The 12,500-nt window shown below is 27.6% G+C and overlaps 2 protein-coding genes across 3 annotated transcripts; both read right to left on the bottom strand.

The window, feature by feature from the left end:
- Positions 1 to 3,144: 3,144 nt before the first annotated feature.
- On the bottom strand, positions 3,145 to 5,201 carry LOC141524683 (uncharacterized). Its single transcript, XM_074238680.1, has 3 exons — positions 3,672 to 5,201; positions 3,386 to 3,581; positions 3,145 to 3,304 (listed from the first exon to the last, which is right to left on the bottom strand). Exons 1-3 carry the CDS (start codon positions 3,878 to 3,880, stop codon positions 3,209 to 3,211), a joined length of 501 nt encoding a protein of 166 aa, XP_074094781.1. The 5' UTR covers positions 3,881 to 5,201; the 3' UTR covers positions 3,145 to 3,208.
- Positions 5,202 to 5,334: 133 nt separating this feature from the next.
- LOC141524491 (uncharacterized) lies at positions 5,335 to 7,031 on the bottom strand. 2 transcript variants are annotated; one of them, XM_074238428.1, is made up of 4 exons: positions 6,556 to 7,031; positions 6,267 to 6,486; positions 5,919 to 6,198; positions 5,335 to 5,829 (listed from the first exon to the last, which is right to left on the bottom strand). In XM_074238428.1, exons 2-4 carry the CDS (start codon positions 6,437 to 6,439, stop codon positions 5,584 to 5,586), a joined length of 699 nt encoding a protein of 232 aa, XP_074094529.1. In that variant the 5' UTR covers positions 6,440 to 6,486; positions 6,556 to 7,031; the 3' UTR covers positions 5,335 to 5,583. The 2 variants fall into 2 exon arrangements, with proteins under 2 accessions (XP_074094529.1, XP_074094520.1); XM_074238419.1 differs by having other exon boundaries at positions 6,267 to 6,448; positions 6,556 to 7,026.
- Positions 7,032 to 12,500: the final 5,469 nt, after the last annotated feature.

The following is a 12,500-nucleotide window of genomic DNA, read 5'->3' as shown; positions in this document are numbered from 1 at the left end:
ATATATATATATATATATATATATATATATATATATATATATTTATGTTTATTTGTATTTTTATATATTTTTATTTTTAATTCTGCATTGACAATGAAAAATAATTAAAAAATAAAAACTAAAACAAAGTAAATGAAATCGCGAAGACAAAAAAAAAATAAATTATTTAAAAAGTAAGACGAAAACCGATTCCGCTTTTGCCTAGATTTTGCTCAAAGTACATTAAACAAAAGTAATTAAATAAATAAAATAAAATAAAATAAAAATAATTGTACGAATCGAATTACATATCTATAGCTCTAGGATGCTCTGATTTTATTTGACGTCATTTTATATGCCTCGTAACTTAACGAAAAAATATAAATAAATAATGTTAAAGACAATGAAGTAAATAATAATTATTATTATTCACGTTGTAATAGAAGAAATAATTTATTTGGATTATTTCACCGAAAGAAATATGAATAAATAATATTGAGACACACACACACACACACACACACACACACACACACACACACACATAACAGTCGTACTTTTATTGTCTGTTCATATGTTAAATTAACTCTAGTTAGTACATAATACTAATATAAATAAATCAAGTGCAAATTTAAATCATAAGACATCCATGAGTGCTTGATAAAATGATAAATAATGTGATATACATTTTATCGAATAAAAATAATTGACAGATTACAATCCATCTAATCTTTTTACCATCAAAATAAATAAACTTAATAAATAAGCGTTATTAACGATTAAACAAAAAAATAAAAATGGACGATTTAATTTAAATTTAAAATTAAATTTAAATTTAAACGCAATAAGTGCTTCGATAACTGATTTATTAAGTCGAATAATTAATAGTTAATAATTAAAAATTAAAAAAGTTGCAATAAAGTGCTTGGTGAATAATTAATAAGAGTAATTAATAATAAAACACCGAAAATTGTAGTATACATATTATCTATATAAATATTAATCGATAAAAATAAAAAACGATGAGCGAATAATATTTAATAAGTGGGTGAATAATTGTTAAGTGTAAATGACTAGCAAAAATTATAATAAAATAAAAAAAAAAAAAAATGTGCTGTATGTTTCTATGTTTTATATATCAGACGATGAGTGAGAGAAAAGAAGTAGAAGCATAGAATTTAAAGGGATGATTGCGGTATTATTATTCAAAAAAAAAAAAAAAATAAATAAATTAATTAATTAAAAAAAAAAAAATTATACTGTTACAGAGCATGTTCCTAAATATATTTTACGCTATAAATTATATACATATACATACATATGTGCTTATATTAAAGTAATAATAATAATAATGATAAAGAGAGAATATTAAGTAATAAAATAATAATTTGATCTCTAAGCATATTTAATATTTATTTAATTATAATTTTAATTTTAATTTAAACATATTGAATTGAGATTCCTTTGATAGTATATATACCAGTAGAGAGTAAAAGGATATCTATTGAATTTGGTAGTAGAGTATATCTGTTAAAGTATATCGATATTGGCAAGCGTAAGGCGGGCAGTTAGCCAACCGAGCTGTAGTATTGGAAAACCCGTAGAGACAAAGACAAAAATAAGATTAAGAAAAAAAAAAAAAAAAAATGACTAAAGTGGATATGTGTTGTCGTCAGCAGTAGGAACAGTCTAATGGTATAATAGTGTGTATATCTATGTACGGGAATTCTCTCAACAAAAAGATAAATTAGTATTTGGCAGTTTGTATGGATACGCCCGCATTATAAAACTTATATTCCATCAGTGGCTTTGATTTATTTACGTCTCAGTGAATCCACTATTGGGATTTTCATTTATTTTTTGTTAGCTATATTCTATATTCTATATTGGAATCTGTATCGGAATTAAATAGATATTATTTTCTGTTGGATGCACCCCGTTATACTTAAAAATCAACACGGCTTTTATCTCTATAATAACACCTTCAAGTATTTTATTATCGTTAAAAATGATGTCAAGTGATTTGACAGGCTGATTTTATTTAAATAATTTAATAAATTTAAAATGTACCGTGCTCCGAAAATTCTTATTCTATTTCTCTCTTTATTTTTATTGTACGGTATTGCGAGAAAGAAAAAATAAAAAATAACATGTCGGTGAATTGAAATGTGACGCGATGTGAGTCTGAGTCTATATATTTTGTCAGTACATTGTTCACTCGGTACTGAACTAACGATCGAAAAAATAGTAATTAGAAATAAACAAACTACTGTCAGAATGCATCGAGTGTTTGAGGTTGTTACTGTAACGAGTGTCGAGTGTCGAGTGATTTGACAATTTTAAAATAATTACCGAATAAAAAATTTTATTTGTGTAATTACAATAACAATTATTATTATTATTACATTGTATATTATGTTGGTTAATTATTATTATGTTAGAAATAAAACCAAGGAAAAAATCTTAAATTAATTAATATTAATGTTATGAAAATATAATAATAATAATAATAAAATAATAATAATAATAATAATAATAATAATAATAAATAAATGTGTGAGCTGGCAGGAGTTGGGAGTTGGGCGGAAAGTCCAAAGTGGAAAGGACGAAATGGCGGGAAACGGGAAAATAAAACGGGTGAGTGGATCGATGACGAAGAAGCCGAAGTAAAACGTAACTGTTCACTGTACGTTGCCAAACCCTAGATATATACTATACGCTCCGTTGTTGACCTTTGCCATTTTTTTTTATTATTATTTTCACAACACACATTTCTTTTTATCTTTCAGCGTCTCTAGTTGACAATAAATATTAATATACACGCGCTCAAAAATATATAGAGCAATATTTATTTTAAAAATAATTTATATAACTAATATATCGTGATAATAAAAAAAAGTACACCGACATGTACAATCAGTAACGATGCATTAAATGAAATTGCAAGTACCACCGACGGCATGTTGAATTTATATATCAAAAGTCACTTTACTCGGGTGCTGGCTCTCAAGTCGAAAATTACAAAATTGCTGAATAAAGAGTTGATTCACTATATATATATATATATATATATATATATATATATATATATATATATATATATATATATATATATATATATATATATACATTATACCTTTCCAACATTCCAACTCAACACGAAAACTAAAACTAAACTTTCTGACGGTTATACTCATTGACTAAACTCATTAACTCGCGTTATTTTTATTCAATAATTACTTCCATTAATTGACTGTTTGTTAGTGTCAAAATTATCGCTGCGAGATAGTTTTATCCTTAGACGTTTTTTCCCTTCCTTTAATACCTAAAAATAAAAAAAAAAAAAAATACCCCATGAAGAAAAAAAAAAAATTTAATTAATTAATTAATTAATAAGATCAATTACTTGAACTCTAAGCTGGCGATCATCAGCGTCATCATCGCCGTAATCATCTAAAGCGTAATCATTATTATCATCATGATAATTTTGAAAGTCGCCCTTGAATCTTCCGTGATAATTTTCTACATACTCGATAGGTAATTCAAATTCAATAGTGAACGGTTCTCTATTTCTATTTTGATATTGAGATCTTGGAGGTCGTCTGAAAAATAAAAAAAATAACAGTAAATAAATGACCGTGGTGTTGAATATGGATTAAGAAATTATATTTAAGGATCTAGTCTGATAATACCGATTGTTACTCTTGATTAACCGACGTGGCATTGGCAGATAGGTAGTTGAAAAGGTGCCGATTGCGATAAAGGATAACGAGACTCTGTAATTACTAGAGGTAAACCCTGTCGCCTTTTCGTCTACCCGGATGGGGATGGGAATGGGAATGGGAATGAGTTTCAGAATATACCTTAAATTCAGGGTTATCTTAAAGTAGGGCGTGTCCATCAGACTGTGATATAGTGATATGGAATATTAGATAACAAAATAATTGGATTATTCGAAGATATCACCTGCAGGTACAAGTGCTTGATTTTATCAGGAGCCATAAATTAAAAACTATTCTTGAAATTAATTTTTTATTATTTATTATTAGTTATTACCCAGATAGAGTAGTATATTAAAATTAAATACTGGTAAGTACTCATTAATATGACCGCTTCTACTCGAGCATAATTTTCAGGCGTTAACCAACATTATGGATGATCAAAGTCCCAATTAACTTTGTTACTTAAACAAACGGGTCTACCGGTGGGTTAAATCTTGAAACTTATAATGTAATACAGTATACCATCAGACCATCTTGTCTCTTATAATTTTATACATTTATTTTAAAATGGTTATTTATCTAAATTAGACAACTTTCTAACATCCTTATTTCGAATTTTAAATTTATATTTTCGATAGAGAAATCCTTATGCTAATTTTACGGCTAAATTTCTCGATAAATAGGTCAAATATTATTATTACTTTTTTTCACAAAAGTATTTAATTTAATGTTTAAAAATTATCAATAAAGATTACCGTTGAGGTGGATAATGGAATTCTGGTGGCCGTTTATTGACTGGCCGCTTACGAGGATGAGAAAATCTTTGCCATTGTGGTTGCCGGTATACCCAAGGTTTTCGCTGATAGTGTTTTAAAGACCTTACAGGCTTGTACGCAACTGATAAATTTATTACCACTAAAATAGTTATCACTGCAAGAAAACATAAAAACTAAAACAAAAAACCACTGATTTAATACTTAAATATATATTTTTTTTTTATAATTTTATATTGATTTTATATTGTACGTACAAATTTCTTCATTCTCTTGTAAAAATAAATGTCTGAATCATAATAAAATTGTAAAAAAAAAAATAAAAACACTAACTGAAGATGCTCCAAGTTGGTTGTTTAAAAGATCAATAGAATTTAAAATAGTAAACAGAGTAGTGTCTTGGTTTTATACTTTCCCCTTTCATCATTCATTCACTACTAAATTAAATACTATCTAGTTTGTAGATGCTGCTTACAGTCACTAGAGAGTTTTATCTCCCAGAATATTAATTTTTGACTAGAAATACTTTTACTGATCAATAAAACTATGTAAAAAAACAAAGATAAAAATATATAATTACCAAGGTAAACAATCGCTGCACTGAGAGAAAGCAATTTTACTTTAATAATGACAGTCTGTTTTTTTACTACTCGAGTTTAATGGGAGTAACTAAAGTCTGGAGGAGTCTAGCGAAAGTCAAGGTGAATGTTAAATATTATTTTCGTAATGTTTGTCTGAATTCCAGAACACTGGAAGTATTTAAATAGTTGTTATAAATAAATATTTAAAATCATCTAAATATTGATATGAATTTTTATTATAATTTTCAATATAACAATTAATTAACTGTCGTATTTAATTATCCCTACATAGTACTAGTTGTATTGAATTTATTCCGTTTATTATTACTTAAAAAATAATATTAATTGTATACGGAATGACTAGATTATAATTAATAACTCTTTTAAAAAGCAATCAACAGTTATAAATAATATAAAATATAAATATAACGGAAGCTTTCAGATACATATAAAATTATTGTAATATCAATTTTATAAAATTTAAGTTATTTACTTAAATACTTTCATTATTAATCATTACAATAATAATTATGTTGGAAGTTGATTGAGCTCGACGCAATCGGTTGGTTTTATTTCGAGCCACCAATTATTTGGATAGTGATATTTTTGTAGCTCTATGCCCTCTCTTGGTACTGGAACAAGTCTTCCGCCGAACTGTTTTACCGGCAACGGTGGGAATACCAATTGCGGTGGAAAGCACTGAAGACTCGGTGATAATTCACAGTCTGGCGGTAATACTCTTCTTGTCCAGCCTATTCTTCTCATCATTTGGGTCTTGTACCGATAAAATAAAAACATTCATTATAATTATTAAATTGTAAAATAAATAAAATAAATAAAATATTTTATTTTACAATACTTACGACGGTATCCTGTTCAAAGACAATTATTTCAACCCTAGCAGAAGCTTCTCCAACTTGATGCTCCTGAACTCGATAAAGACCAGAGGTGTACATATAAGTAGCACTTAGTCCAGCATCACGGAAGGCTTTTGTAATCAGTACATCATCTCGCATGGTGTCGACCATGCAAAGTTCTATTTTATGAGCCCAAGGCAAAGCTCGTCCTATTCTCACTTGACCCCACAGAGCTCCGAAGCAGAGAAAATTAACGATCCCAAGTTTTGCCAACACCAGGTGAACTCTGTTAAATACAATGATAAACAATTATTTTTCGTTTTTATTATTAGTATGAAAAGTTATTGAATTTACCTGTAGACCAATTCGTGTAATCTCTCGGTAAATTCTTCAGGAACGCTGCATGGAGGCGGTGGCAAGCTTTCTCGACCGAGATTATACCAAAAAAGTGCACTGATCACCAGGAAAGCACACAAAGCTCGGAGAGGTGTCACGCGAAAATATCTGCGTGAGGACCATGGATTCATTTTGATAATCTAAATACAAATTATAATTTATCGATTCTGGTAAATCCCTTAAATTAAATTAAAATGAATAAAATGCGTACTAAAGCAACTATTAGCAATTAATAATGAAAACTTACCGTTGCAGAAGATCCTCATGACCCAAAATTATTATTATTAAGCCGGAAGATTCTCTATTTGATAGTAACTATTTTCATATTAGTTGGATTTCATGTATTATTGTGATTCGAGTGCTCGATTATTAATTGAAACAATCTGTAGATTTGGCAACGCTGTTTTTATACCTCTAATCGATTTATTTTATTATTTACGTATTAGTAGAGTTGAATTTTATCAACTACCAGATTACAGTTTTTAAAGTTTCCTATGATATATTATTATATCATCACGTTCTACGTTGAATTTTATTGAATTTCTCCGCGTCCTTCAATCGCTACATTCAAATCTTTCTCGAGTAGAATTTATCCAACGTGGTAATTCTGAACTGTGGCGCTCTCTATATTGTTATCTAAATAAATTTATATTTTGTTAATATATTGAAAAATTTTAAACAAATAAATTTAATAAATAATTATTTTCTTTGATCAAAAAATATTTACGAAAAATGAAACAAAAAAAAAAAAAAAAAAAAATAATTATTGCTATAATTTTGGAATTATTTAAAAGATTTTGATTAAAAATTATTTCAAGATTTTGATCTAAGCGAGGAGAAATTTTTATTTCGAGTATTGTTAATAAAAATTAAATTTTTTATAAAAATAAACATGTTTACGCAAGTGCTTGGAAAAAATAAAAGGTTTATTGCCGAGCTATTTCTGTACAGAGCTTAAATAATTTAAACGATTTAATTTAATGAAAAAAACAATTAAACTGATTAAAATAATAATTTTTTTATTCAATATAAGATTTAAGTCAATAATAGATAATTTTATCAATGCTTAATACTACTATATTAATATACTCTAATATTTATCCAAGATTTAAGGATTTATTGATAGTATTACCGATATTTGCTGTCATTACTGACGACATGATTTTAAAACAATAATAGCTGTAGGACCATCTATCATCTGTATAAAAAATAATTATTCTCGAAAAATACTGCGTGATCCAGTTTTGTTCTAAAAATACTGGTATACACTGGAAATTGATGAGCATGAAAAACAAGATTATAATTGATTATTCGGTATTATTTTTACGATGAATTATTTTATAAATTAAATATTGATTTACATAGTGTGTTAATTTGATGAGCCTAGCAAAATCAATAATAAAGTTAACTGCGCATAAATTAGCTATTATTATCAAGAGATTTCTGAATCGTTTTGTTTTTTTTTTTTCTTTTTAGATTTCTTTCTCGATCTCGATCTCTTTTGTTCTTTTAATAAATGCCAACTGGTGATTAGAAAGCGCGAATATTCACATTAACAGGCATTCGTATATATATATATATATATATATATATATATATATATATATATATATATATATATATATATATATATATAGAAGTTAGTCGAGTGCATGGTATGCTACTTGTTACTACTTTAACTTTGATTAATGATACAATAAAAATTCCTCATTTCCTCAGCTGAAATCCGTTGATTGTTGCAGTTATTACAGAAGCATCTCCACTTGGCTGTCTGGGTCATGTTTGGGCAAATAATTCTCAAAATACCCTATTTATTATTAAATTAAAAATTTTTTACTCGATATACCTTTAAAAGGTAATATTGATTAAAGCTATTAAAAGTTAAACTTTAATATCGCGAAATCAGAATCAGAATCAGAATCAGAATCAGAATCAGGATAATAAAAAGTCTAAGATTGATCATCTTATAGTGAAGAGAGTTTGAGAGCGAGGAACAAAAGTGACTGCTGAGGGATCTGGATTTGGATTAGTGGTTTATCGTCCAGTGAATCTTGAGTATACAGGTATAAGTATAGAAGTATAGATGAACGGACATATGTGTACTTTTAGCAGGCTTAATAAAGATTGGGGGTGATTGGAAGGAGATCCCAAAAGGTAGTTGTTGTTGTTGTCGTACTTGTAAGAATAAAAATAAAATGGACGGTGAGTGAGTAGTAGGTGAGCGAGGGTGATGGGTGATGGGTGATGGGTGATGGGTGACCACTATCCAATATCCAGTATAGGGAACGCGAGTTGCATTTCAATGGGTTTCACCGCTACTTACCGTACGTAAAAGTGTTTCGTGGATTCCAACAGTAGGGGTAAAAACCCTCTGCCGCATGCCCGTACTAAAAGAACGACAAAGGACGCCGACCATACCACTCAAACATCTAAACTTCTCTATAGTCCTCTCTATACTCCGAACATCATCCATTTATTTCATCATATATGTGTATATGATTCCTCACTTTTTATAAAAATAATAATTGAATATTTAATATATGATGATGATAATGGTTATATATAGTAATTCCGAGCCATCAACCCCTATTATATTATATTATATTATATTATATATATATATATATATATATATATATATATATATATATATATATATATATATATATAGTGTCTTTAATTTAGGTATTTTCACGAGTTATTCGGTTATTCTGGAGGTCTCTTCTCTTTTTGGAGTGACAAGGTATACTCAAAACTACCCAAGTGTATGTTATGTAGATGTATATAGTTGTAGAGTATAAAAGTGGTCGATGTAGATTGAAATAGGGGTGAGGAGTTGTTACCATGGCGACAACTACCCTGACGCCCAATCGTATGGCTCGTTCTTGTCGTTGACGTGGCCCACGTTATAACGTTACGATGACGACAGCCGGGATCAGACTGGAAAAATTTATAAAAATATTTAAATATTCGATTAATTAAAAAATAACAAATCGATTTTTATATTTATCATGATGACGTAGTGAGTTTTATCAATAAAAGTTGTTTTCTATTCTGATAGTTGTTTTAATAATTATTTGTTGAGCAAACATCTAAACTTAGATTTTAGTGTCTCTCACAAATAACAAAGCTGATTAATTGATAAGATGAAGATATTGTAATAAAAAAATAAATTTATTACCTTAGATTGTAAAAAATCGGGAGTTAATTTTCACTCTGGCCCTTTGGAGTATAATTTAAGTACGGACAAATTATTTAGACAAAAATAAATTTTTATTTAGTTGGTACAAGTTTTTTTTTTTCGTCAGTATAATAAATAAAAAAATTTAATTATTGATTAGAAAAAAAAAAAAAAAAAAAAAATAAAGAATTCTGCGGAGCTTTTTTTATTAATTAAATTTTTCTACGTATCAGGACAAATTATTGAATTTGATTTTAATATCGAAAATAATTTATAATAAATAAATAAATATTAATTGTATAAAAAAAAGTTTTAATCTTATCAAATGAAAAAAAAATGTGAAAAATTCTCATCAAAAATAATCTATAACGATTGAAGAAAAATAAATATTTAGACAGACTAAAATCGTACTGTTCGTTCAATAAATAATCAAGTTAAATAAAATGAGAAATTAAATGAGAGTGATGATAAAAAGCTGTAAAATAATTAATCCCAGCTTCAAAATAGTTTGACGTAGATGGTCATATAATTTTTAAAAAGAGGGGAACGATTATGTATATCCAATCAACTATATAAACTCTATGTGATATTCAGTGATAAAGTCACAATCAGTTGATAGATCTTCAAGTGAAGTTCATTAATAATCTCATAACTGAATTATTATTAACCACATTCACTCAGGAATAATGTCTCGTGTAAGTGTTTTATTATTATCATTTTTGTATTAACAAAAATATATAAAATCATTGTATATAATAATAATAATAATAATAATAGTAATAGTAATATTACTGTTGTGATATTAAAATCGAATGAAAATTTAATTTTTTGGCTTTCTACCACTGGTCATTTATTAAAATTTAAGGAAAAGCCTTTAGAAAAAGCCTAAATCAAATAAATAATAATAACTTTTTTTTTTTTTTTTTTTTTTTTTTTAAATTAAATAAAAATTAATAAAAAATTGCTACAGTGGTTTTATATAATTTTTGAAGGTGTTGAGGGTAATTTAACACATGATATTTATTATAAAATTTTGTTTTTCAGTTATTGGTATATTTGTTTATCGTTGTTTGCCTTATTGGAATAACAATGGCATACTCTGGCCAAGTTAAGAACGAGTATTTCATCAATCGAGATGATACAACAAAAGAGCCATGCCCGAACTGTCCTGACAGATATCATCGACCTTAACACACAATCTCAGTTATTATTTTTAATATTTATCTCAACCAACAATAATGTATTAACTGTATATTAATTTGTTTCACATCTGATCATTTTATCGCTTATTATAACATAGACTAACATATTTGTTTATCTGGATAAATATTAATCATAAATAATCAATATCAATTTTTCGAAATTTATAATATATTATATTATATACAAGATGGTTGACGAAAATATTAAAAATATATTTACTGTCAGGTATTCTATAATTTTATTGTTATTGTTAATATTAACATTATAATGTATCAATGGAATGCCTGTTGTATCAAATAAAATGATATACACTAACAAACCAAATTACTTAGTAATTATTTATTTAATAAAACCCATAAATTTAATTTAATTTAATTTAATTTAATTTAATTTAAAAAGATGTTAGCTAGAGATCAGAATTTCATTTAGTTAATATTATTTAACTTAAAAGTAAAGGTTATCTGTATGATATAGTAATTTAATGGGTGGTATCCATGACCAGCAAGGAGTATGTATTGTGCGCCAGGAAGCTGTCAACCCGGACATACAGCATACAACACACAAGTATTTTGAGTTTACTACCTATATGTATGTATATAATATATAGAATATATAGGATATATAAGGAGAACAGTAGAGAGACGATAGAGAGACGTAATGTAAGGAATGTCAAGCCTCACTATCGCGGTTTTCGATATGGACGGATGGCTTACGTCTCATTGTATGCATATTCCACCAGCTGGACGCTATAACCAAACGGACTACGCTATGTCGTTGTCGGCGTCGTTCGCGTTTTCCATATCCCTGTTACTCCTTCTGCTTCTGCTTCTGCTTCTGCTTCTGCTTCGGGTGATATGTTCATCCTTTCTATCTATCTATATCTCTGTCTCTGTTTGTGTAACCCAACGATCAAATTACAACCCTCTTCATACCTCAAAATTTATTTTTTTTTACAAAATTTTTATGAAGCACTATTTACTTATTTTAAATAATTTCGTATAGATTCATGTCAAAAATTGATTGATACAGAGGCGATAAAATAAAAAAATAAAAAAAAAAAAAAAAAAAAATCATGCATTACATATAAATATAGTATCTCATCTTGATCGTTTAAAAAATATTTTCACATGATGACCAAGAAATGTCTAGAGGATCTCGAGAGCTAAGACATGAGACATGCGTCCCGTTGCGTTAGGTCACCAAAATCATGCACGACGGGAGTTGCGACTTATCTAACAGTCGTATCTCATACTCTTACATTATATTGTTCTTATATATTTAACATTGAGGTTCATAAGTACATCTGTATCCATTATTATTTTTCAATTAACTGAACGATTTGACATACTCGCGAATTAAAACCTCGATCATGTATCTAGTAACAGTAATAAATCTAGCTGTTGGAACCCGTGTGGGGTCTAGCGCTAAGACACAGGTTTTAGATAGATAGAGTTGAGAGCTCAGTCTACACTCTACAGAATAAAAAGAACTAGAAGACTACAAATAAGAGATAATATGTATTGATATATTATTGATGCATGTGTTATTTCTAAGATGAAAGGTAACTAAGATCGATGATCTTCATCATCAGAGGACTATCACCAGATCACGATGATGAACATCATTTTATTGCATTTATCTTCCCACGTTATTTATTATTATTGTTTTATGATTAATTTCAATGTACTTATTCTGAAAATTTTATTTAAAAATAAAATTTAATATCTATAAATGTGAGAAAAAACAATATATGAAATAAAATAAAGCATAATAATAAAATGAGAGGGTTTAATCGGTTTAATCGGTTT

The sequence above is a fragment of the Cotesia typhae genome, unplaced genomic scaffold (genome assembly GCF_013202065.1).
Source record: "Cotesia typhae breed Kobodo isofemale line unplaced genomic scaffold, CoteBio_Ctyphae contig_11, whole genome shotgun sequence".
Taxonomy (NCBI): domain Eukaryota; kingdom Metazoa; phylum Arthropoda; class Insecta; order Hymenoptera; family Braconidae; genus Cotesia; species Cotesia typhae.
The sequence above is the reverse complement of the archived record's forward strand: the minus strand, read 5'-3'. Positions and strand labels throughout refer to the sequence as shown.